Raw genomic sequence first — 23276 nt, forward strand, 5'->3', positions numbered from 1 at the left:
CCTATCATGGAATAAACACACAACACATATCTATTTCATATTGTACTCAATTCATTTCTCTTTCTAAAAATCTGTCACTCAAAATCCTTTCTCTATATTTGTCTCAGTCCCCTCTCTAAATTTCTCTTCTTCTAAAAAAATAAATAATTAAAAAAAATTTAAATTTTAAAAATTAAAAAAAAAAATTTTAATTAGATTTTTTTTTGACAAATTTAACAGGGCGAAGGAGGTGCATTTCAGGGGAACACCACATGATTTGTGTTTGTGGCCCCAACCAATATGTTAAAAAAATTATGCTGAGTAATTTTATTTTATTATTATTATTATTATTTTTTTGTGTAAATTAGCTAGAAGCGCAAAAACGGTAATATATTAAGTGAGGGTGAGAAAAAAAAAAAGTACGCTCTGAACAGCCTGGGCGTAAAGTAGCGTGAGTATTACTTGTTTAGAATAATTGTACAACCTAAAACAACGACTCTCTTTATCAATTAACGTCTCTATAACTTATTTCGGAATTTGATTTTCAGTTCAATAAATAATTATTCTAAAGAATTGGACCGAACAAACCTATTTCTTAATTTGATATATATGTGTCAAATATTATATATTATAACATATAAAAGATCATTTATTTTATTTATAGTACGTGTTGTATATTCTCTACCTTTCATCAATGAGATCCTACTTTGTGAAAAAAAATGACCGACTCCTCCCTCTCTTGAAATGAAATTGTTTACAAGACAAGACACGAAATAATCTAATCAGATTATATGTTGTAAGCTATAATCATTTCCTGGTAACTCCCAATTGCTCACAATACCTCCTTCGCCACCGCAATTCTTCTTCTCTCTCTCTCTTACCACTCTCGGCTTCTCACTCTCGGCCACCTCAACCCCAACCCACCAACCTTTCACCATGCATGCCCTCAAGCACACCACCCACACCCATGCACACCTCCATGCATGCACACCATGCAAGCCGCCACCATCCCTCATCAACTCTCTTATTCCACAACCCACCATCACCAATCTACACCCCTTCAACCTTTCCCTCACTCACTGCCAAGACTTCGAGCACTCGAACTCCCATTTCGAGTGCTCGAAGTGTGCAGCACAATACACCATCCTCACATTCCGAGCCTTCGCAACCAACCTCCCAACCTCATGCATCTCCTTCCTCTCGGCTTCTCTCCATTCCCTTCCCTCCCTCGGCTTCAAACACCAAACCAACCTTCCTCATCTCATTTCTCTCTCTCCACAGCACAACCACCCCCTCAACACCATGCACACACCACCCCCAAGCAACCAACCTCCATTCCCCAAACCAACCACTCTCGGCATATCTCTCTACAACCCAAAACACCAACCGACAACTCCGACGCTGACCAGAGAAATCAACCCCTCACAGTACTTCTAGTAGCAACAAAACAACCTAACAAACCGACCAGCCATGGTACCGATCGGCAATCTAACTAAAAAAAACCAAAGACGCTAAGAAGACCACCAGATCTAACACAACGCCCAAGACACACACTAGAAATTTATCGGGAGAAAACGCCGGCATAAGAGTACTATAACGGAAAATTTTTTTTTTTTTTTTTTCCCCCACATGCATTCATAGTTTACTTATATTATCTATTGAAAAGAATACTTTAGCAAAAATTAAATAGAATAATCTAATTAGTAAATTTCTATTTCACAAAGCAAAAAAAATAATTTTTTATATACATGAGTGATTTAGGATGCTGAACGAGAGAAAAAAATCAAAATCAGATTTGAAGAAAATGAGGGAGCGATCACACCCTAAAAGAGTCAAAGAATTCGCGGAGTGTTGTTTGATCTACCAACAATCCTTTTGCAAGAGTCAAGGTTAAGTCTCAAGTCAAGAGTTATTGGATGGGAGAATCGCAGAACTGAAGAAGGTCAGCAATTGGTTCTTGGTAAAGCGAGAAGATGTGAGTCTAAGTCAAAGTCTATTATATTTCGCTTCAAATATAGTTGATTGTTTCGCTCAAAACTCCGTAGCAATCTCAGAGATTTCTCGAATTATTTAATGATTTCTTGGACTAGGTTTCTTCACTAAAATTAGTTGTCTCTCAAACTTTACTACTTGCATTTATTTTTACTTATTGTAATTATCATTTTGTAAGTATGTATGCTTTCCTTGATATCTTTGCCATTTTTATGTATGATGTATATCATAGATGGATACTAGTATGGTAGGGTGGTAACTTATCAAAAAAAAAAAAAATGGTAGGGTGGTAGAGTGTCTTACCAGCACCATTGTTATTTTCTTTCATTCCATCATTCTTGATTGTTGAGGGACTTGGATTCATGTTTTAGCACACCTTTGATGCATTCATGTTGGCCTAGGAGGTGCCCAAGGCCTTAGGCACCAAAAACTAGATTTTTTGGTGCCGTAGGACACCCTACGATCGATTGCACCTTTTTAGGTTTTTGGAAAAATAAACACAAACCCTATTTTCAAACCCTATTCACGTACAGTGAAAATACAGAGAGTTGTAGAGTGCAAACCAATGATGTCACTCCAATCCTCATTAGCATACGTCAACCAACGGCCCACCGGCAACAATTACTTATTTAGCTACTCCACCAAAATTATGATATAAAAATTACATTGAAGAGTGGAATTAATGAAAGCTTACAAAATTTTACATTTTAAGCATTGAGCAGTGATTCTTGGGCAAAGTCATAAAGAGAATTATTTGAACTATAATTTTTAATTGATTATTTTTACTAAATTTACTTTTTTATAAAAGTATACATAATTAATTAAAAGTTGTCGGTCAAGTAAATCACTTTAATTAATTAACTTTAAAATTATGCAGCAAATAAAATTTTAATATAAAAAATTGATGATATTATTCATGTAAAATCCTTTGAAATAAATATCTTCAAAAGATATTTTTGAAAAATACCCCAAGAAAGGAAAATGATTATGAAGAATTATGCATCCATGACCCTATGAACAACGGGAGCAACTAGAGTACTTTTCGACAAAAGTAAGAATACATATTTCGTGTAAACCACTTAGAATGAAGGTATGTGAAGTCAGAAATCAACTCCGAGCACGAAAAGTGAGGTTGTGCCAAAAAGTGACAAACGGGGAAAAAGACGAAAAGTGAATAGTGTCCAAAAAGTGAAAATGTGGAAATGACTCGGTCCTTAAAGGAAGTTGTCGATCCAAATGAAAGAGTCTCGGAAGCCATTTCGAAGCACTCAAGAAGACACTCAGTGACGAGAAACTGAGCACACCGTTGGAAAGACAGCGAAAAATTAGTCAAGTTCAAAAAAAAATTCACTTGAATCGGAATCCGGACGAAGGAGAAAAGCCCAAAAGAAGAATTGACGTCGCGGCGGCCCGACGAGGGGCCATGGCGCACACAGCGCCCATGCACGAGCCCACCGGCACCCAAAGACATGGCTGGTGGCAGCCCTTGGCTGCTGTTACATTTTTTTTTAATCTTCCCAGAACTGAGGCTTGAAACGGAGGTCAAGACGAGTTTTTATGGAAAAACACGAAGAAGAAACCCCCCCTAAAATTGGTCGGGGACCTTTTGCACAGATGTTTTTGGGTACTATTTATAGAAAAAATCTTGTAGCGGTTGAAAGTAGTTGCTACTTTCATGTTGTTTGAATTCAAATACGCCAACACAAAATAAAAATCACATCAATAAGAAAACAATTATCCTCATCGGAAGGATGTTGAGTTGCATGAAAGATGTGAAGTTTGACTCTAGAGTTTTTCTTAAAGAACTGGTACGTTGGACCTCATTTTTTAGCAGTTTATTTTTTTATGACCGATGTTTGATGGTTCACTGTGTTTTACATGTGTGTGTCAAAACGCGTTAAGTTATTAAGGTACCCCACCTACGTTGTTCTCTCACAGAAGCAGTAGTCCTCACGCCGTGTCACATATTTGTTTGCTGTGTCGCCGTTGGATTTGGCTCTGCCGTCTCACGGTGTACTATTTAGAATCAGTGTCATGCGGCGGCGAAGTTTCAAAAAATTAGTCCTCACGTGGCGGCGACTTTCCAAAAAGAGAAAATTTAGTTCCAAAAAATTTAAAAATAAAATTTTAAAATAATAATTAATAAGTTTACGGGCCATAACGGGTTGACCCTGCCTATTCTTAACCCGTTCATTTTTAATCCTTTCTGAATGAGTTGAATATGAATATTGACTCATATTGACCCGTCCAACCTAAATCCAACCCAACCCACCCATTTACCACCTTTATGTAGTTGTGATCCTTTTGTCACAGGAGGGGTCTTTTTCGCATGACAGGGATTCTGTCTATTAGTATGCTCGGTAAATGTACTCCCCACCTCTCCAGCCAAAAACAAAAGTCCACGTTTTTTTTTAGCGACAACAAAATTAATGTCTTAATTAAAAAATTATTTTTTAAATAAATATTATTAATTTAAATTTTTTATATTAATTTTATAAAAAATAAAACATTACATCATTGTGAAATCATTATAAATAAATTGATAATTCATTTAATGTTAATATAATAAAAAAAATACAAACAATTATCACTTTAAATTTTTAGATTTTAAAAAATGAAATATTTTTTGTAGGATGGAGGAAGTAATTGTCATTCCATAAATTTTTTGACTTAATATTGGATCAAAAGTTAGGTCTGATTCTCATATTTATTGTAATGAGTTAATTATTGATAAATAATGCTTCATATTCATTCATATATTATATATATATTCATTTCACTTGTTTGGATGTCTCGATAGTTCAATGGATTGGTAATTTTGATAAATTTTAGAATGTCAGGATTCGACTCTCTCTATCTACTAATTTAACTTTTAATTCTGGTTGTTTTGTTAAAAATAAATAAATAAATAAAATTGCATTAATTAGATAATACGTGAGATTTTGTGTTAGATTTTGTGTTAAGTGGGAGTTTTCGTAAAGGAGGATTAGTTTTATGTAATTTACCCGTAATTTTAATACGTGGATTGTTTAACGCTGTCACAACCAATCTTGATCTCTAGCTGACAATTAGGCGAACAGTTGACGTCCATGAGAGCGTCGTTCCAAAATCCCAAACCCGAAGATATCTTAGCCATCGTCATTAGATTGCATCCAGCTCATCAATCCACGTCACCAAGTTTTATCCACGCGTAGACAACGTGGCCCTTTCCGAACCTGCTATTTGTCCACGTCATCATCCTTGGACAAGTCCAAAATCTTCCCTTGGATGAATAAATTTGTCTCAATGTCTTCATCACTTCCAAGACTCCAGCACAACAAAGTAAATCTTAATCTTAGATCATTTCTAAAACCTAATTTATATCAAAACAATCATTATTCCAACCATTTTGGAAGCTTAATCGAGCTCGATGATGGTCGTTTCACTCCTTATTGATTTTCTTGATTTAATCATAAAGGTCGCATAATCGTTGTAATTAAGCTGTGTTCTCATAATCATTTTGTTCAAACCCTTTAGAAAATTGTTCTCCAATCTGCCAATTTCTTTCCCTAATTTTTTTTTGACTATTTGATGATTATTTAGATACTTACATGTGTGTGTGCATATATTTTCCTTTTTATTGCAGTGTTTATGGTTACTAAATTGAGAACAGTTATTTGTTTTGGTTTGAATTGGGGTTTAGAGTGTTGAATTTTTGTCTGATACTATGTTCTGGTTTATACAGGGTTATGAGAATTTTATATGGGGGATGAAGAGTTTTTAGCACACCAAGAGCGGTTTGATCTGATTATAAGATGATATGTTTACATTTGTATTTGAATATGCTTTATGTTTGATTCATTATCGGTCAATTTCCGTTGGTATCAGGTGTAAAGGGTTTGTATTTGAAGAGATTTAGTTATTCAAGACGTAGCTATGTATTGGTTTTATCAGTGCTTCAATCTTGTCCCTTCTTCATTATCAGTCTATTTAAATGTGCTTGGGAGGATGTGTTCTGATGACCCTCGACGATGGTGACCACAGTAAAGAATTGCTGGAACTGAATCTACGCGTTTGTGATGAGGTTAAGAGAGCTGGGGATGGAGGAGTGATGGGTGAGGGACAAGGTGACACAGGGATTGATAAAATTGGTGAAGATGGAGGTGGACGGGCGATGCAGGGCCAATCTGTTCTGCAAGTGTCACAACCGCAGCGACAGCCTCAAGGGCCTGTTATTGGTTGGGAGAGGTTTCTCCATGTTAGGTCCATTAAGGTTTTGTTGGTGGAAACTGATGATTCAACACGACATGTTGTAATCGCACTGCTTCATAATTGCAATTATGAAGGTTAGTGACTCATATCATTGATCTGCAGAAAATCTTCTAATGTACATCTTTACAATCAGCATTCATTCCCACTTAGTCCTCTTCTTTTTGTTTTATTAAATTTTTTTTTTTCCTGTTACAAGTTGTGTTTCATTTTATCTCATGCTAGTTATACATGTTTTTTGGATCACTAACACTTACTTAAAAGAGTGATCTGAATATTATGCTTAGTACGATCATGTGGGATTAGTCGTTACTTGTTTAATTGTATGGAATGATTTTTCTTATGTAGTAACTGTTGAGTTTGATTTTGTTTACAGCTGTGACTGACTTCTCAGTTCAATTTGATGCCTCTATCTGATATTGAAATAGTCTTGTTCTAGCTATGTTTCGCATTTTATTTCTGCAAATTCCCTCAGAATACAAGTTAAGTTAAAAAAAAATAAAAGAGAAAAAGAAGGATCAGAATTCTAGCACCTGCCTGACGAGAGGGAAAAAAGTAGCTAAGTATTATAATTCCTTCTCATTCTCACACGTGTATACACACATGCACACCCACACCAATATGTTATTTTCATATAAGTAATCAAGCAATATGAAAAAGGTTTTTTCTTTTCTTTTCTTGCTTTGAAGGCCTGAATACGGCCTGATTGTGCCGTAGATTGACAAGACCTTGAGGACCGACCTAGGGTCGAGCCGTCGTTGGAAACGGGCCTGAAATCCTTTAGGTGATCCCTATCCAACCTGTTTTGCATTCCTAGTTCCCTACATAGTGGGCTAAAATGGACGTGAGTATTAGTTTAAGAGCACATTATATCCAGCCCTTATGGCCTTATGAATGAGTGTTTGGAATTTATGTGGGCAACGAGGCGTGAAGGTTAGATAGGCTACAACGTGTAGCTTACCTTATCTCTCTACCTGTTCGAATTGGATGTATACATGATACTTAACAATCCCTCCATTGTGGAATCATCACAAAGTTAAAGCTCAACACATGGATCTCTCTACAAAGATAATCCTCTATCATTCAGTTGACGTGTGGATGCGTCTTCATGAGAGGTGTTTTCTAGAATTATTTCAAACATAGTCCTAGACCTCGGATTGAGACAAACAAGTCAAAGCAATGGTTATCACTGCCCCCACATTCTTTGCTAAGTGGGTGGCTCTCCATAATTGGTTAGTGTCATGCAATCCCAGCTGCATTTCTGAACTCCATATGTGGAACCAACCATGGGCCCTTTGGCTGTGTAACGGTTTTTCTGTAAAGGCCCTCCATTACCTTGATCTCTAAATCAATAAGTTGTCTAATTGCACTGCACTCGACATATCTTATGTCTGTTTAAGTTGGAAGCAGTTCAGGTAGCTTTTGAGTTTGGTGAGTGGTAATAGAATGGCCATTTGGTTGTGCCATAGTTCGTCAGGAATCCTAAGTGTTTGTGGCTTGGTGGTTGAATCCTAGAGTTCATGGAGGTGTGGTCCCCTGTGCAGTCTGTACCTATTTAAGCAATAGGTGGTGACCCTACGCTTTTTTCGAACACAAGAATCATAGCAAGCAGATCAACAGATCACTAGACAAGGTTGAATCATTTTCTCTAGGAGGTAGAAATCTTGAGAGGACAGCGTGACCTTGAAATTCTCTGTTTCTCGTCATTACTGCCACTCTTTATCTCTTGCAAGGCTGTGCCATTTTTTACCCTAACCTAGTTCGCAGGGACTTCCATTATCTTACATGTATTTCCTGCATCAACACAAAGAAATTACAAAAATTAATAGCTAATCCTTGGGGTTGTTGGTAAGGTTGGAGTTGCAACATTGGCATCTTCAGAATTAATGTAATGCATCTGTGAAGCACAACCTTGTCTCGAACACGAAATGGCATCTTGCTCTTTCTCGAGTTGGCTAGTGGAAACTTGGATGGGTTGATGGCTATTAGTTTTAATGTCCAAGTTAAGTGCCCCAACAATGGAAGAAAGATATTTTGGTCACATTGCTGACATGCATGAAGCTTGTAGAATTGTCTGGGCCCAGATCTTGACAAGGGGTCTGGAAGGTATAAAGCATTGGGGTGCCATATGGTCTATTGTCTTCTGGAAATGCTACCCATTGGCACCTTTGTAGGAGGTATTCACACCCCTGTGCATCCAGCTTCGTGATAGGCATTTATTATAAAAGCAGGAGACTGGGGAAGCTCATTGAACTACTGAGGATTAAGTCCTTTTTGTATCTTGCTTCCATGCCAATTGTTGAGCCATAATTGAAGGATGCTGGCCCACGTGGGTCTGTTTTATATGGATTGTACAACATTTTCCTTGCCACTATGGTTGTTAATGGGAAAATTTTGATTCTTATGTGTCCACTAATACAATTTATGGAATGCAAATTTTTGAGATGCTTAAATCCATCATTAGTGTTCCCTTTGTTACTCTTACTTGAGTACATGGTGATGATTGAAAATTCTTGATACATAAGTTGGACATTTAACACCTTAATCTCTCATGGTCTACATTTTACTGTGTGTATATTATATCTTCTACAACTTTTCTTTTTTTTATTTTTTATTTTTTTTTTTTATTTTTTTATTTTTTTTTTGGTCAATCGATTAGTGATATTACTGGTTTATCTTTGTTCTGGTGGCCTTGGGTCTTGACTTCGAAGTACTAGATCAAGGTTTCAAGACTAGTAGAGACAAAAGAAAGGATTTGCATGGTATTAAATTGGTAGTTTTAATTAAGAGCATCTCCAATGCAAAATGCTATTTTTCCATGCCAAAGCTATATTTTGGGAGGAGCTACAGTGTCAAAATGCTATATTTTAGCAATTCTACTCCAATGATGCATTTCATCCAAAATGATATTTGGAGTGTATTATTTTCATCCACCTGCTATTTTTTGAGAAATGGCACTGTATGAGAAAAAAGAGACCTCTCAAAAAATTTTGAGAGCTGCTATATATGGTAATACTTTTGACAATCTCTTTCATTTTTATAAGTAAGCAATACTTTTGACAATCTCAAAATATGAGTGGTCTTTTGAGAGCTCATTGGAGTGTATTATTTTCATCCACATGCTATATTTTGACTTTGAGAGGCCCTTTGAAAGGGCATTGGAGATGCTCTAAGGTTTTTACTGGAACCAGCCTCCTATTTTTTTTTAAATGAATTAAAATGTCTTTATAGAGATTTAATTCTACTTATTAATTTACTGAATTTGTGAAGATCTTGCTTTATTTTTCATTTTGATGATCCCAACATTCAATTGTCCTTGACAGTTATGGAAGCAACCAATGGATTACATGCATGGAAGATTTTAGAAGATCTAAACAATCATATTGACCTTGTCTTGACTGAAGTAGTCATGCCTTCTTTATCTGGCATTGGTCTTCTATGCAAGATTATGAGTCACAAAACACGCAAGAATATCCCTGTAATTAGTAAGTAATTTTTCTCTTTTCTCTTTCATCGGTTATTCTTGAATCAAAAGTTTGGTTGCTTTGTCATGGAATCTTGCTAAGCTGTTACTATTAACCCCTACACCTGATGAGATTTGTGTGCAGTGATATCATCTCACGACTCAATGAGTTTAGTTCTCAAGTGTTTGTCAAAAGGTGCAGTTGACTTTTTAGTGAAGCCTATTCGAAAGAATGAGCTTAAAAACCTCTGGCAGCATGTTTGGAGGAGATGCCACAGTGTGAGTTGTTATAACTTTCTGCTCAAATAATAAGATCCTTCACCATGACCAGCTTTGAACTTCATGCACCTGCCAGTTTTTTTCTAGGCATAGAGATACTAGGAAGCATGCTTGTCTAATCTTTTAACTTTAAGATTGACGTCATCTGGCTTGCAAATTCACACCGCCGGCTCTTTTCAAGGCACAGATAAGTGAGCATGCTTCAGTGATATATCTATTCTTGTTGATCTTAGGGATTATGTCATCTAGCACCAACTTTAATACAAGAAACTTTTACATCTATTCACCATTTTTATCATAGTTGTATCTTATATTATCGATTATACAATTGTGTTAACTTTGTAGAGCGTTACTTCTTTCTCTCTTCTATCATCAATTAATCACTCATACATACTTTCAGTCAAGTGGTAGTGGTAGCGGGAGTGAAAGTGGTACACAAACTCAAAAAACAGTAAAATCAGAAAGTAGCAAAAGGTCTGACAACAGCAGCAGGAGCGATGACAGGGATGATAATGGGAGCATTGGATTGGATAGTGGGGTTGGTAGTGACAACGGGAGTGGCACTCAGGTATTACAAGTCATTTATGATTACAATTATAAAACCGTGCATGGTCATGGTGTGTTCCTTTCTGCTAATTTATCTTCTGCATAGATAAAGAATATTTCGTGTCATTTGTTTTTAGCTTTAGCTCAAAAATATGATTTACCCTTAGGAACCAGTAACTTCTGCGTTGGCTTCCCTGTATGGAAGTGCTGAGATAATTTTTTTAGTATGGAAATAGACAATACCTGGTAACATTTGAAACAATATTTATCTTTTGTGGTGTGGGTCTTTTGGCTAATTTTTGTTCCATCTTTCCATATCTTTGCCTCATAGATACGGTCTACTCTTGATTAGAGAGAGAGAGAGAGAGAGAGAGAGAGAAACAAAAAGATGAGTTGGTTTGCTTGTAGGAACTAATAACTGCATTGATTTTTCTCATACTGCTGTGGCGTTTTTAATTATTATAGAAAATATCAATTCTATGTAATATTCAAAACAAATTTTACTTTAATCATAGTTATTCATTATTATTTGTTACTACCAAGCTTTGGGTTGGATGGTATGTCCTCTACCTCCTGGAAAGGAAGTTAAGGGTTTGAATCGCTATTGGGACAAAATTAGGTGTGTGAATTGTGATTGTGACTTGCCTAGCAAAAAAAGAATCACTAATGTTTCTGGTCTTTTTTTCTTCTTTTTTTTCCCCTTTGTTAAGAGGATCTGTTAGCATTTTAAAGTCCACTTGTAGGGCTGCACATGAACAGCTTGGTTATGAGCTTGTCCAGACTTGTTCCTTTCGAAAACATAATTCGAGCTCATTTTAGGACTCGTTTGAGAGACAAGTTGAGCCTGAGAAGTGTCCAGTTCGGCTTGTCGGCTTCTATAGCCCACATAAGTCACCTTATCTAGTCTATCTACATTATTCTCTTGTGATTTAGAAAGATCGGCCCATTTAATGGGGCCAAATTGGAGGTCCACAGGAAGCCATGGAGTTAATGCACATAACTCATGACGTATCTTCATCCAAACATGTACCTTCTTTGAATAAGATACGAATATTATCTCATCTCTTTCTATATCTCATATCTTTTGAAGGTTTTGCCTATGGAGCTATTTACATAAACCGGGTCCTAACATCCCTCTAACTTTAGTCGAGCTCAAAAACCCAGACTTTTGCATGGCTTTTTATTGACTGAATTATTTTTTCGGAATGCTTTTTAGTTATGGAAAGTAATATTTTCCCCTTTAGTTGCCTTCTGTAAATTTTATTTGGCGTTGAGAGTGTGCATTTGAGGATAGGTGTTACAAGGGTCATTTGTCCCACATCAGATCCGGATGGGAAAGTGATTGGGTATAAATGGGTAGGTATGCAGCACTACCCAATAACTTGAGCTTTTGGGTAAATGGGCAAGCGTCCACCTGTTACAATTGGTATTAGAGCCAGACCCAATCTTTGATTCGGTGCCGCACCAAGCGCCTTGCCCAGAAGGCGTCCGAGTGACTCACCCGGGTAGGCAGAGCGGCCCGACCGCAACGAGGGCATTGCGAGTTCGGGGGGAGAGAATGTTACAAGGGTCATTTGTCCCACATCGGATCCGGATAGGAAAGTGATTGAGTATAAATGGGTGGGTATGCAGCGCTACCCAATAACTTGAACTTTTGGGTAAATGGGCAAGCTCTCACCCGTTACAATAGGGGTGTTAGTATTTATTAAAATATCCATCACATACAACCACTGCAAAGCTCAAGAAGAGTCCAGGTATCATATAGAATGCTAGGATTTCCAAAAATTATAAAAAAGAGGGGCTATAATGTGCAACAATTTGGGGAGAGTAAAACTGGTGTCCCGGGTAATATTGAATGGTTAAAACTAGTTAATCTAATACAATTATCATATATTAATATGTAGGCAAGCCCCTTGGAACATTGTCTAGCAAAATGCTCTAATCCTGCAATGTCGTGTACTCCACAAGGATGAACAAAGTCTTGTTACAAAATCATTCAATTTCACAATTTATATCTTTTGAGGTAAAATCACTTCCATTATTCCATATGAGGTAACAGATGATCTCTTTGATTTCAAAGAATGAGCTTAGTTTATTATATCAATGGGTTAAAGGGTTAGCGCCCATTGCACAAGGCTCATGCTATTGTAGGGTCTGGGGAGGTTCAAATGTATGCAGTCTTACCTCTGTATGCGGAGAGACTGTTTCCCGTTTCAATCCTCTAACCTTCAGGTCACAGTAGAGTATCCTTACCATTGCGCCAGCCGCCAAGGCTTACCCTTAAGTGAAACTTTTAGTGCTTAATTTACAATATAATAAAAAAGCACCAGACTTAAACCACAATAAGACCCATGGTCCACTTCCATCACCATTGGCCACTATTGCAGCTTTCAAAATATTTAAAATTAAAATTGCCATTTATGCTAAAACACAACCAATAATTTGTAGGATTAGAACCTGAGATTCTGATTGAGTGTTGCACAAGGTCCACTCATGTAGAACCAGGAGGTGAATAGGTATTCTATTACTAATTTATGAATTTATTTATTTTTCAAAATAAAATTACTTAAATAGAAATTGAATATAGCAGATGATAAAAAAACTAAACAATCCACAACAATAATAAACAATTAAAACATAAAGCAACTGACACCAGATTTTTACGTGGAAAACTATAAGAAGGGAAAAGTGTGGGACCTAGTCCAGGCAAATTATCAGGAAAGAGATTACAACCTAGGTTAATAAATTCTACCCCAGAATTCTGTAGTTACCTCTTGACACAGAAGACTCCAATTTTTTTCCTAAAAGTCTCCAAGCAACCCTTATGCTTGTCAAAAACATTTGTTCCTCACAAGTAGCGATTTGGTCTTTAGCTGCTAGTCTTTCAGGGTTCAATGAGATGGTGGATTGAAAAGTATTGTTGAACTCGTCCTTTTAGTATGCAACAATGGATGTCAACAGATATAGACTACATTCACCAACTAATAGAGATGGTGAATGTAAAAAGAAAATGAGATGCAATCTGACAACCTCACAATAATCTGCTGTCTATATGATGTATAAGTTGTGTTTTAAGTCAGTCAATGGTGTCATGTATTTATAGGAAACAAAGTAGTATTGAGATATTAGGGTAGCTAGAGTATAAAACCAACTTGAAAACTGCTTTTCCGAAAGGTTTGATCAATCAAAATTGTCGTTAATCGATTTCATCACTCTAGAGAGCTTCGATTGATACCTCGATAGATCAAAATCTTCTGCAGTTTTATACTCAGAAATGTTCTCAGTAAGGAAGTTTCCAAAACGCTTTTCATGCAAGTTTAAAACAATTTAGGGAATCAAATAAATTGAAATCATGAAACTTTAGAAACCCTAAATATGCATATATGAACCATAATTTGGTGAGTGAATCAATAAGTCAATTTACCTTTGTATCCTTGTCGAAGATTACCAGAATAACCTTGAATGTAGCATGAATTCCATTTTCGACCTTGGAACTTTTGAAAAGTTCTAACCTAAGCCTAGAAATTGAACCAAAACTCAGTTTGGATCTGCGAAATATGTCAACATAAGTCTTATTGATCTAACAATGACAAAGCGTGTATAAAACTGAATCCGAAGCATAAAATTAACAAAAACATACAACACAACTTGACTTGGGAGGTCTAGAATGGGTTCCACTTGAAACAAAGTTCGAGTTTTCTTTCTTTTTCAAACATGCTTTTTCTAGCTTGTTATGGACTGCATCAGCTAAAGAGTGCAATGCCTTCAACAATTACAACTGCTACTAATACTACTATAAACATGTTTTTTTCTGAACTCATGCTGGTGTATGTGTAACTTCTGATTGTGTATGTCACAAGTTCAATATTTGAGTACCCATTAAATTCTTCTTATGCAAAAATTCTACTTATATATTAGAGCCAGAGGAATTCTCCAACTCCTGCAGTCTCTTCATTCAAGAAGTGGATTCAACCCACAGTCCTGCGAATTATCTTCTATCAATTGTTTGATCCCTTTTCTCTGTGAGATTCATTAACTTTCTTATCAACAACAATTTCAATATACATGCTATGCATATATGCATATGTAAAAACAACAATAACATACGGTCAGTATTCTGTATTAGTAGGTGTCTGTGTACAGAGTTGCATACTTGTGTTTTTGCACACAAGCTCCTATGAAGTTGTTATATAGAATATTGATAAAATAATGGATGACAGTTTCATATCACTATGCCATTTTCAGGTCCAACTTATAAGCTAGAAATCAAGGAATGAAGTCTTAGTGACTTGTTCTTCTGGATATGTAAATAAGAGGTATTCTGAAGTTCTTGTTTTGCAGAGCTCTTGGAAAAAACAAGCTGCAGAAGTTGTCAGCTCCCAAGCAATCTCTCCTTGGGATCAAATACCTGACAGTCCAGGTAGCAATTGCGCCCAAGTTATCCACTCAAATGTTGAAACTTCTAGTAACAAATGGTTGTGCATGACTTCAACAAGGGAATGGCAAGAACAACTTGGTAAGCATGAAGATATGTGGACTCTTTTATGCACAGTTTTGGTTAATCTCTCTCTCTCTCTGTTGTGTTATTCATTCTATTTTCTTTTCTTAATTTACTTTTTGTGTACCTTTTGGAGGTAAATATTCTGCATCTTATTTTCTATTTTAGGCAATGCTGAGTTGATGATTGACAAGCCTAAAAAATTAGATTTACTACCAGAGGATCCACTTGAGGTTCCGTTCAAACTTATAGGTACAAAACAAAATACTCTGCCTGAGCTAGGTAAGCGAACAGACAAAGGACAACTGAACCCTAGTGGTGAGAGTCCATCCAACAAATATGGAGCTGTCTTTACCAACCCATCTGGTCCTCAGATGGACAAAAGAGAATCTGAGCCTCCTAGAGAACTTGCTAAGATTTTGGAAACCAATCATGAAGCTGTTACTGATTCTAAAGAATTACCAGCAATTGAGCCCTGTTTAAAGAGGCTTAGGGTTACAGACAATGGGACCATTATGCAAGATGATTGTAATGTCCTAAGACATTCAGAGCTTTCAGCCTTCTCGAGGTCTGAAATAAACTAATGGCCTGGGATCAAATTTTCAATTCCCTTAACATAATACTGCAATGATTGTTTTCTAGTGACTGTCTCGGCTATTCATGTATTGCTTTGCAGGTACAATACAGCCTTAAATGCTTGCAAGGCTCCTAATAGGATCACCAGAAGCAGATCTCCACTTGCTGATGATCGATCTCTCGCCAATGGGGATCCTCTCCATCAGAGCTCACATGTGGGTAGCAATAAGATGGTTATGGGCTCTGCCACAAGTAAAACCTTTATCAAGCCAGTAGTTCTGAAAGATCAGTCAGAAACAACATCAACAGTTAATGGTATGCACCAATTTTAGCTTCTAACCTTATATCAACCCCACAGAAAGTCATATTATGATGCTGATGAAATGGAAACTACAGCTTTGCTGGCTCCATCAAGCGTCTCGCACTCGGAGCTTCAAGTTCAGCACATTCATCAACATCACCATCACCATCACCATCACCATTTTCTCCACACAGAACGAAAACAACTGCTGTCCAACCATGGTGATTTGTCAATAAAGTTTTTGGCTGTAGATGCTCCATATTGTGGGTCATCGAATGTGTTGGGTGGACCTGTTGAAGGTAACACTGCAAATTGCAGTATGAACAGAAGTGCATCAGGCAGTAATCATGGGAGCAATGGGCAGAATGGAAGCAGTAGTGCTGTGAATGCTGGAGGAACAAACAGAGAAAGTGATAACGGGTTAGCTGGAAAAAGCAGAAGTGGTGATGCTAGTGGAAGCAGAAAAAGAGAGGACGAAAACAAATATGCACACAGAGAAGTAGCCTTGACCAAGTTTCGTGAGAAGAGGAAGGAGCGATGCTTTTGTAAGAAGGTAACTACATTCAGTTGTCATAATTTGTTTATGTTGTGTATATAATTATCTTAGGACAGGCGATGGTATTATACTTGTTCATCCAGCTTTTCTCATTTGGCCCCTCTTTTATCTGCTTATATGCGTGTAAAAGTGACTTTTCTCAATTTAATTAGTTTGCTGTACAGTGGTTGGGAATGAAAACATAAACCTAGTGAGTTGGATTGCAGGATAAAAAACACAAGCTAATGAGCAAATAGGCTCCCACTTCCATGATTTTTTGTTTATAAAAAAACATGCTGTTTTTTTTCTCATGTCTCACGCTTATTTGCATGATCTCACAGAAGTTCCAACGAAAGCATCTTGGAAGTATGTTAATAGTCCCACGCTACCTATTTCCCACAAAATACAGAATCAATTTAAGGACTTCATAATCTAAATTGTTTGTTACGCAACTTACTTGAAGCCTTTCCTACCATCTTTTAATGCTTTGACTTTAGCTGTTATTACTTAGGGTTGGAAACAAATCCGATGATGGAAAATCCTGGCAAGATATTAAAAAAAAAAAAAAAAAAATTGTATTACTATTGTGAATCTTGCACTAGACTTTGTGATAGAATTCAGTATGTGATAGAATTCAGTAAGGAATTTTCTTTCTTTTTTTAAATCAGTTCTCCAGGTCAGTACAACTTTACATATTGGACTGGTTTGGTGTATATTTAAGTACCTTCTGGTGTAGCCAACATGTACTAGGGGTTCAAGTCTTTTTGTTTTGAGTTGAGGGAATGGCCACGTAGAAGCCTGATAGACGATGACATTGATCAAGGGAAGGATACATTTCACCCTACAGATTACACTCAAAATGCCTACCTACCATGATCAGTTAGTTTCACTTCATGTTATTTTTGCCCATCCTATGTTTGGCATGTATTATGATGTAAATTATATTCCCTGTACTGTAGACATATTTTGCCTTACCAATGTTCTGCCTTTCCAAAACCTAAACAGGCTCTCACCACCTCATTTGGAGACTGAAGGTCAAAGGCAACATACTATTGGTATTTGACCTTTCTCTCTCTATATATATATATATATATATTTTTTTTTTGTGGTTTTAATTGTATGTAAACCATATGCCCTGTACTGTAGAACAGATTTTGCCATATCAATGTTCTGCCTTTCCAAAATTTAAACAGACTCTCACCACCCCATTTGGAGACTGAAAGGCAACATACTATTGGTATTTGACCTTAATATTTTTCTTTTTTGTGGTTTTAATTGTAGTCTTTTGATTATGGGGAACTTTAAGAGAGGTGAACAACAATTTTTTATTTTTTATTTTTCCCTCTTTCTCCTCTTTCAGGTCCGATACCAGAGCAGGAAACAACTAGCAGAGCAGCGGCCACGTGTGCGAGGGCAATTTGTACGGCAGGCAGGGCCTGAAAATTCACTCAAGGATGTGGATAGCTAACACATCTCTTTCACTACATTGCACAAAGCTTGTGAATTTAATTCGTGTCAGCATATGTAGGGAAAGTTTATACAGTATTCATGGTTCAGGTACATTCGGTTCTACGTCTTGTAAGAACTCAAAATAAATATATTGAAACAAAAATGGAGCAATTCAATTCACATAGGACCATCAGACTTACCTCAAGAGTAGATTCAAATCAAGCACAGGTGTGAAAAAAAGGCTGTGTTTGGTTCACCTTTATTTTTGGAAGTGCAGGGCTCAAGAATGGAAACGAGAGACTGGAGTGTGAACATGGGACCCATCATCAGCTGTATGGTACAACATGCTGTTTACAAGGTTTATTTTACAGGTTGGACTTAATTATATCATCATGAAGTTAGCAGCACAAACACGTGTATCTATATATATAGAGAGAGAGAGAGAGAGAGACCTTGGATTCCTTTGCAAATTACTTTGTACACATGCAAATGAACAGTTTTGAGAATTGCTAGCTGGACTGCTTAATCACTGCAACACCAGAACTTTTAAATATTCCACTAGATTTGTGTGTATTGTTGATTTGTAGTAGCAAACAAATAGCAGTAGCGGTGTGAGTTGATACTATCACTATTACGCAGAAAGTCAATGTGCATTTTTCGCACGTTGCTATTTACTCGATCAAAGTGTATGACAATCGGAGATTTTGTCAAACACAGCTTTTTGTGGCCATTTTTAAATACTAGAAAAGGTAACGTGCAAATGCGTAAATAAAATTTTGTAAACATTATGAAATATTATATATATATGTCACATTATTAATAAATTTATGAAATCATTACAACCTTCAAATTTTAGTTAAAAAAAATAACTTTTGAAGAGATAAAGAGAGTTTGTCTTTTGTTTGCTTGTACATATCAAATAAAAGTGTAAAAAAATTGCCTTCAAAAATACAAAATTATGATATATATATATATATATATATATATATTTGAATCAACATAAATTTACAAAGACACTAAAATCTAGTTAAAGGACAGCTATTTGGATTATAAGGTCAAACTCAATGTTGCTCCACTTGATTGTTAAATATTATATATAGAATATTAAATATTGAAACTTTGAGGAGATAGAGAGTTATGGTTGATATGCGGCAAAGGGAAAAAAAATATAGAGATATTTCCTTGAGAATAGGAAATTAAAATGAAAAAAGAATGAACTCTGGAGAATAAGAGTAAAAATACTTCACATTTAAAACAACACAATCCATTTATTAATTTGCAACAGAACAAGCAAAGAAAAATTGCAATAACATTTATTAATTTGCAACAGAACAAACCAAGAAAAATTGCTATAAAGAATGATACCTAAAGTGGAGATGTTTTTCCTAGCCAATGAGGATTTGCAAGTCAAGGTCTAGTGGACAAATAAAAACATAAGATTTGATGATAATCTAAATATAATTTTAAAAATTTGATCAAAAAACATATCACACTAATAAGCCATTCTTTAAAATATATAATTTATAATATCCTTTTAATACTTATCTTTAGAAAAGGAAAAAAAAATTAATAAGGAAAAAAAAAAAAAAAGAAACTTGAGAGAGAGGTTGATTAATTTTGCATTCAAATGCCTACGTTTCAAGAACTATAGTAGATTGTATTGAAAACTATAGTAGATTGTATTGAGAGACCGAACGAATAATTTGATTAAATACTAATTAAAAAGAGATTTATAAAAGGCGCAACTCCTCAATAGTAACAGATTTGGTGGTACAATACAAACTCTTAAATAGCAGATAGTATCAAACTATTAAGAAATAACAATAACAATTGTACTTAAATACTAATTAAGAATAAATTTTTAAAAGTCACCACTCTTCAATATTCAGATATTTTAAAACACATAAGTCTTGATATTTGAAAATACACAACTCTTATATCAGTTAATACCCAAATTATTGGTGACTCTTAAAACATGAAAAGTCACATAAAACAATTATTTATTAAAATAACGGCTTTAAATTCTAAATAATTATGTTAATTTGGAAAGAATGATTAATTGATAACCATCACAGAGAAATCTAAAAAGACACAACTCTTAAATAATAGTTAGTTAGCAGTTATAATAGACAACTAATAACCTAATTTTCAAAAGGTAACTCTTAAAACATAAAAATACAATTAAATAATTTTTAAATTAAAAGATCTAATTTAAAATGTATATAAATTTTATAAATCCAATAAAGCTATAGATTTATATAAAAAAATAACAATAGTTTAAATGTGTATAAATATTAAAAATTTATGCAACATTGGTACTAATCATTAAGATCGGCAAAGAGAGAAAAATGATTCACCGTTCACTTTCGAAACAGAACGTGACAGAAAAGAACGAATTTTAAAATGCAAATAAAAATATATAATTCATAATTCATAAATATTTATATAATTTATTCTCATAGGATTTACAACATAAAATAACTAACAAAATTATAAAAATAGTAGAACAATAAACATTACACAATTGTTTCTTTGTTTTAATACTTTAAAGATCTCATCCCCATCACGTGCAGTGCTCTGATATTGCATCTCCTTTTGTAATGTGAGCACTTTAAAATTTTAAAAAGAAATAAAAAACTACCATATGAATTTTAGATAGACATTTATGCGCAATAAAAGTACGAAACTTATCTTCATCTGTGATTCAATAATGTAATATATTTTTTTAAGATGAATAATGTTAATATATATTGTGTATTATAAAAAAAATCATCTGAAACGCACAATGTAAAATTCGAGTCACACATGAGAAATACTTTTTGAAAAACATTAGAAGAGAACTAAACTAATGAATATTGATAGGGAAAAATATAAACCTACTCTACCCTCGATAAGATTGATTAGAAATCTAACGTGGTTCAACTAGATAAGAATAATCCTATTATAATTGGAGGAGGTCAAAAGGATTAAATCATATCCCGACAAATCTGGCAACAAATCTCCTATGATCTCGCACAAGCGGAAGATAAGATCAACCATCGACAATGGCGGAACCAATTTGATTCCAATCTACAGCCATAAATAGGGCACCAAGCCATTAAAGAAGGTACGAGAAAAACCCCTAAACAGAAGATACATAATTATTATGTGATACGATTACAAGTACTAACTTGATCGTCAGAGGGTCCTCGGCCGGTACCCCACCGGTGCCATTCGAGGTGACGTCCCTTTGTTTTGCAGGTAAACGCTGTCGTTCCGAGTCGTGAGGATTTCCGCATCAACAGCTAGCGCCGTCTATGGGAACGATTAATTCTCTGAATAAATAAGTTTCCGATCATGGAAATCATCCCAAAGTCATCAGTTGACAACGGGTTTCCATATTCTTATATAAGGACGGGACTCTACATCTTGATTACTCGTCCATCATACTGGGGGCAAAACAGGGAGTTGCGTGATGCCACCCAGTGTACGATGACAATAATCAAAATTTGGCACGTCGACCCAGGCTGTCTAATATGGTGTTTTCCATCTATCAATGCTTGGTCCCCTTATTACTAAGGTTTGGTCGTGTAAAACCAGACTCTATCTCATATAGGGTAGCAGCCAATTACCAAGGCCTGATCGTTGAAGACAGAGAACTGGTCATTCTGCACCTATATAAATGGGTAGGTCTCCACCCATCAAGAAGATCACCACCAACAAGGGGGTCTCTACCTACTAGTAAAGCCTCTACAACTAAGGATGTCTCTAGCAACGGAGTCTCATTACTCCGTCCGTTCATGCAATCAGGGTGGCCTTCTACACCCAAGAATGTATCGAGGCCTTCAGGTCCAAGGAGTTCAATTGTCCCTCAAGAACCCATGAGGTTTGTATCCCCAAGGAGGTTCTTAAGTTAAGGGCGATTATTGGACCAATAAAAAAATGTATATAAAAAATACAAATAAATTACATTTTTATAAGACAAATAGATATTTTCATAACGTATATGCGATCATACATTATTATAAACCGTCTAATACAGTACTACAGCTGGTGGAACAAGGAACTAAGAAGTCTTGTCGTCAATTTACTTCGATTGTACGACACACATTTGGTGGAACAAGGGATTGAAAAGACTCTTGCCCTGTCGGTTTACTTTGATTTTCAGTAAATGATAACTCTTTGCATATTTGGTTATAAAAATACAATTTTTTTTTATATCTCTAGGCATATTTGGTATAAAAATACATTTTTTTTTTAAAAAAAAAAAAAAAAAAACTGATTTACTTCATCACCCACCTTTAAAAAAAAAAAACTGATTTACTTCATCACCCACCTTTCGTTCATCCTTGTGTAAGTTTTTTTCTTTTCTCTTTATTTTTTCTCATTAAAATTAAAAATTTAAGAGTCAAACCATTGGGGACTGGCCAACAGCTTGCAACTTTCAACTTCTTAGAATTCTTAGGATTCCTTCTCTCACATGGAGAGAATTTTGCAGGCATTGACTTTGGGTAAAGTAAGTTGCAGTTTTTCAACTCAGTATCATCAAGAGTCTTAATTAAATGCTTACTTGGTATACCAAACACAATTACAAAATTGTTTCACCTCCAACATGTGATTTAAATAAATAATGAAAGCATTGTGTTAGCTAATAAATTTTTCAAAAAAATTTGTTCAACGCCCACCAATGGTTTAACATTCTTGAATTATATGTGTGTGTATATATATGTATATTTATATGTATATGAATATCTGTAATACAAAATGGTGATGGGATATTTCATAAATCTGGATAACCGCAATTTTGTTTTATTAGGCATCACCTTATTTTAATTTTTGGAATATATGGTATTAGAGGTTTGTCCACTGACCAAGGCCATTCTCAATTTTATTTTTGTTTCATTCAAAAGTTCAGAACATATATATATATATATATATAGTTCACAAATATATACAGTACTATAGTGGTGGCAAGTATTAAGAATTGAGGCAATGCGCGCGTGGAGAATAAAACACCAACTACCAGTCAGCATTAGAATTTCCGTTTAAAAACGGGAAGACAACAACCCACGTGTCCCCATCTGCCCCAACTAACTTTCCAAAGTCCAACCAACTATTTCTTACATCTCCCTCTTCCTACATCAATTCATATTAAAGACAAATTTTTTTTTTTCTTCCGCCAACAAACAATTACACGAAAAAAAAAAAAAACTAAAAAAATACAAACAGGAAGCAGAACATTCAATAATTACGAGTCATATACTCCATTCTAAATCGCCGTACTCGACTCCAAGAGTTAAAGACATTTTTTTCCTCTCCCTTTTTTATGGCTGTAAGAGTACTTGATTGAGAAATATGTATATATATATATATATATATATATATATATATATAATGTAATTTTCTTTTTAGTTATATGTGTTACTCTACT

The 23276-nt window shown here is 35.3% G+C and overlaps 1 protein-coding gene across 4 annotated transcripts; it reads left to right on the forward strand.

The window, feature by feature from the left end:
• The first annotated feature begins 5279 nt into the window (after positions 1–5279).
• Positions 5280–18046, forward strand: LOC132313094 (two-component response regulator-like APRR7). Of its 4 annotated transcripts, none has more exons than XR_009483388.1 (12): positions 5280–5428; positions 5696–6296; positions 9543–9704; positions 9828–9961; positions 10362–10529; positions 14849–15023; positions 15174–15573; positions 15682–15896; positions 15978–16435; positions 17423–17472; positions 17564–17654; positions 17778–18046. XR_009483388.1 is itself a non-coding variant. In XM_059811742.1 (11 exons), the coding sequence occupies exons 2-10, from the start codon at positions 5945–5947 to the stop codon at positions 17447–17449; spliced, it is 2091 nt and encodes a 696-aa protein (XP_059667725.1). In that variant the 5' UTR covers positions 5280–5428; positions 5696–5944; the 3' UTR covers positions 17450–17472; positions 17778–18046. The 4 variants fall into 4 exon arrangements, 2 of the variants coding, with proteins under 2 accessions (XP_059667725.1, XP_059667724.1); XR_009483387.1 differs by having other exon boundaries at positions 17569–17654; XM_059811742.1 differs by lacking the exon at positions 17564–17654.
• The last annotated feature ends 5230 nt before the right edge of the window (positions 18047–23276 follow it).

This window comes from Cornus florida, unplaced genomic scaffold (genome assembly GCF_030987335.1).
Source record: "Cornus florida cultivar Cherokee Brave unplaced genomic scaffold, ASM3098733v1 CherokeeBrave_3.0.0_Hap2_Chr06, whole genome shotgun sequence".
NCBI classification, from domain to species: domain Eukaryota; kingdom Viridiplantae; phylum Streptophyta; class Magnoliopsida; order Cornales; family Cornaceae; genus Cornus; species Cornus florida.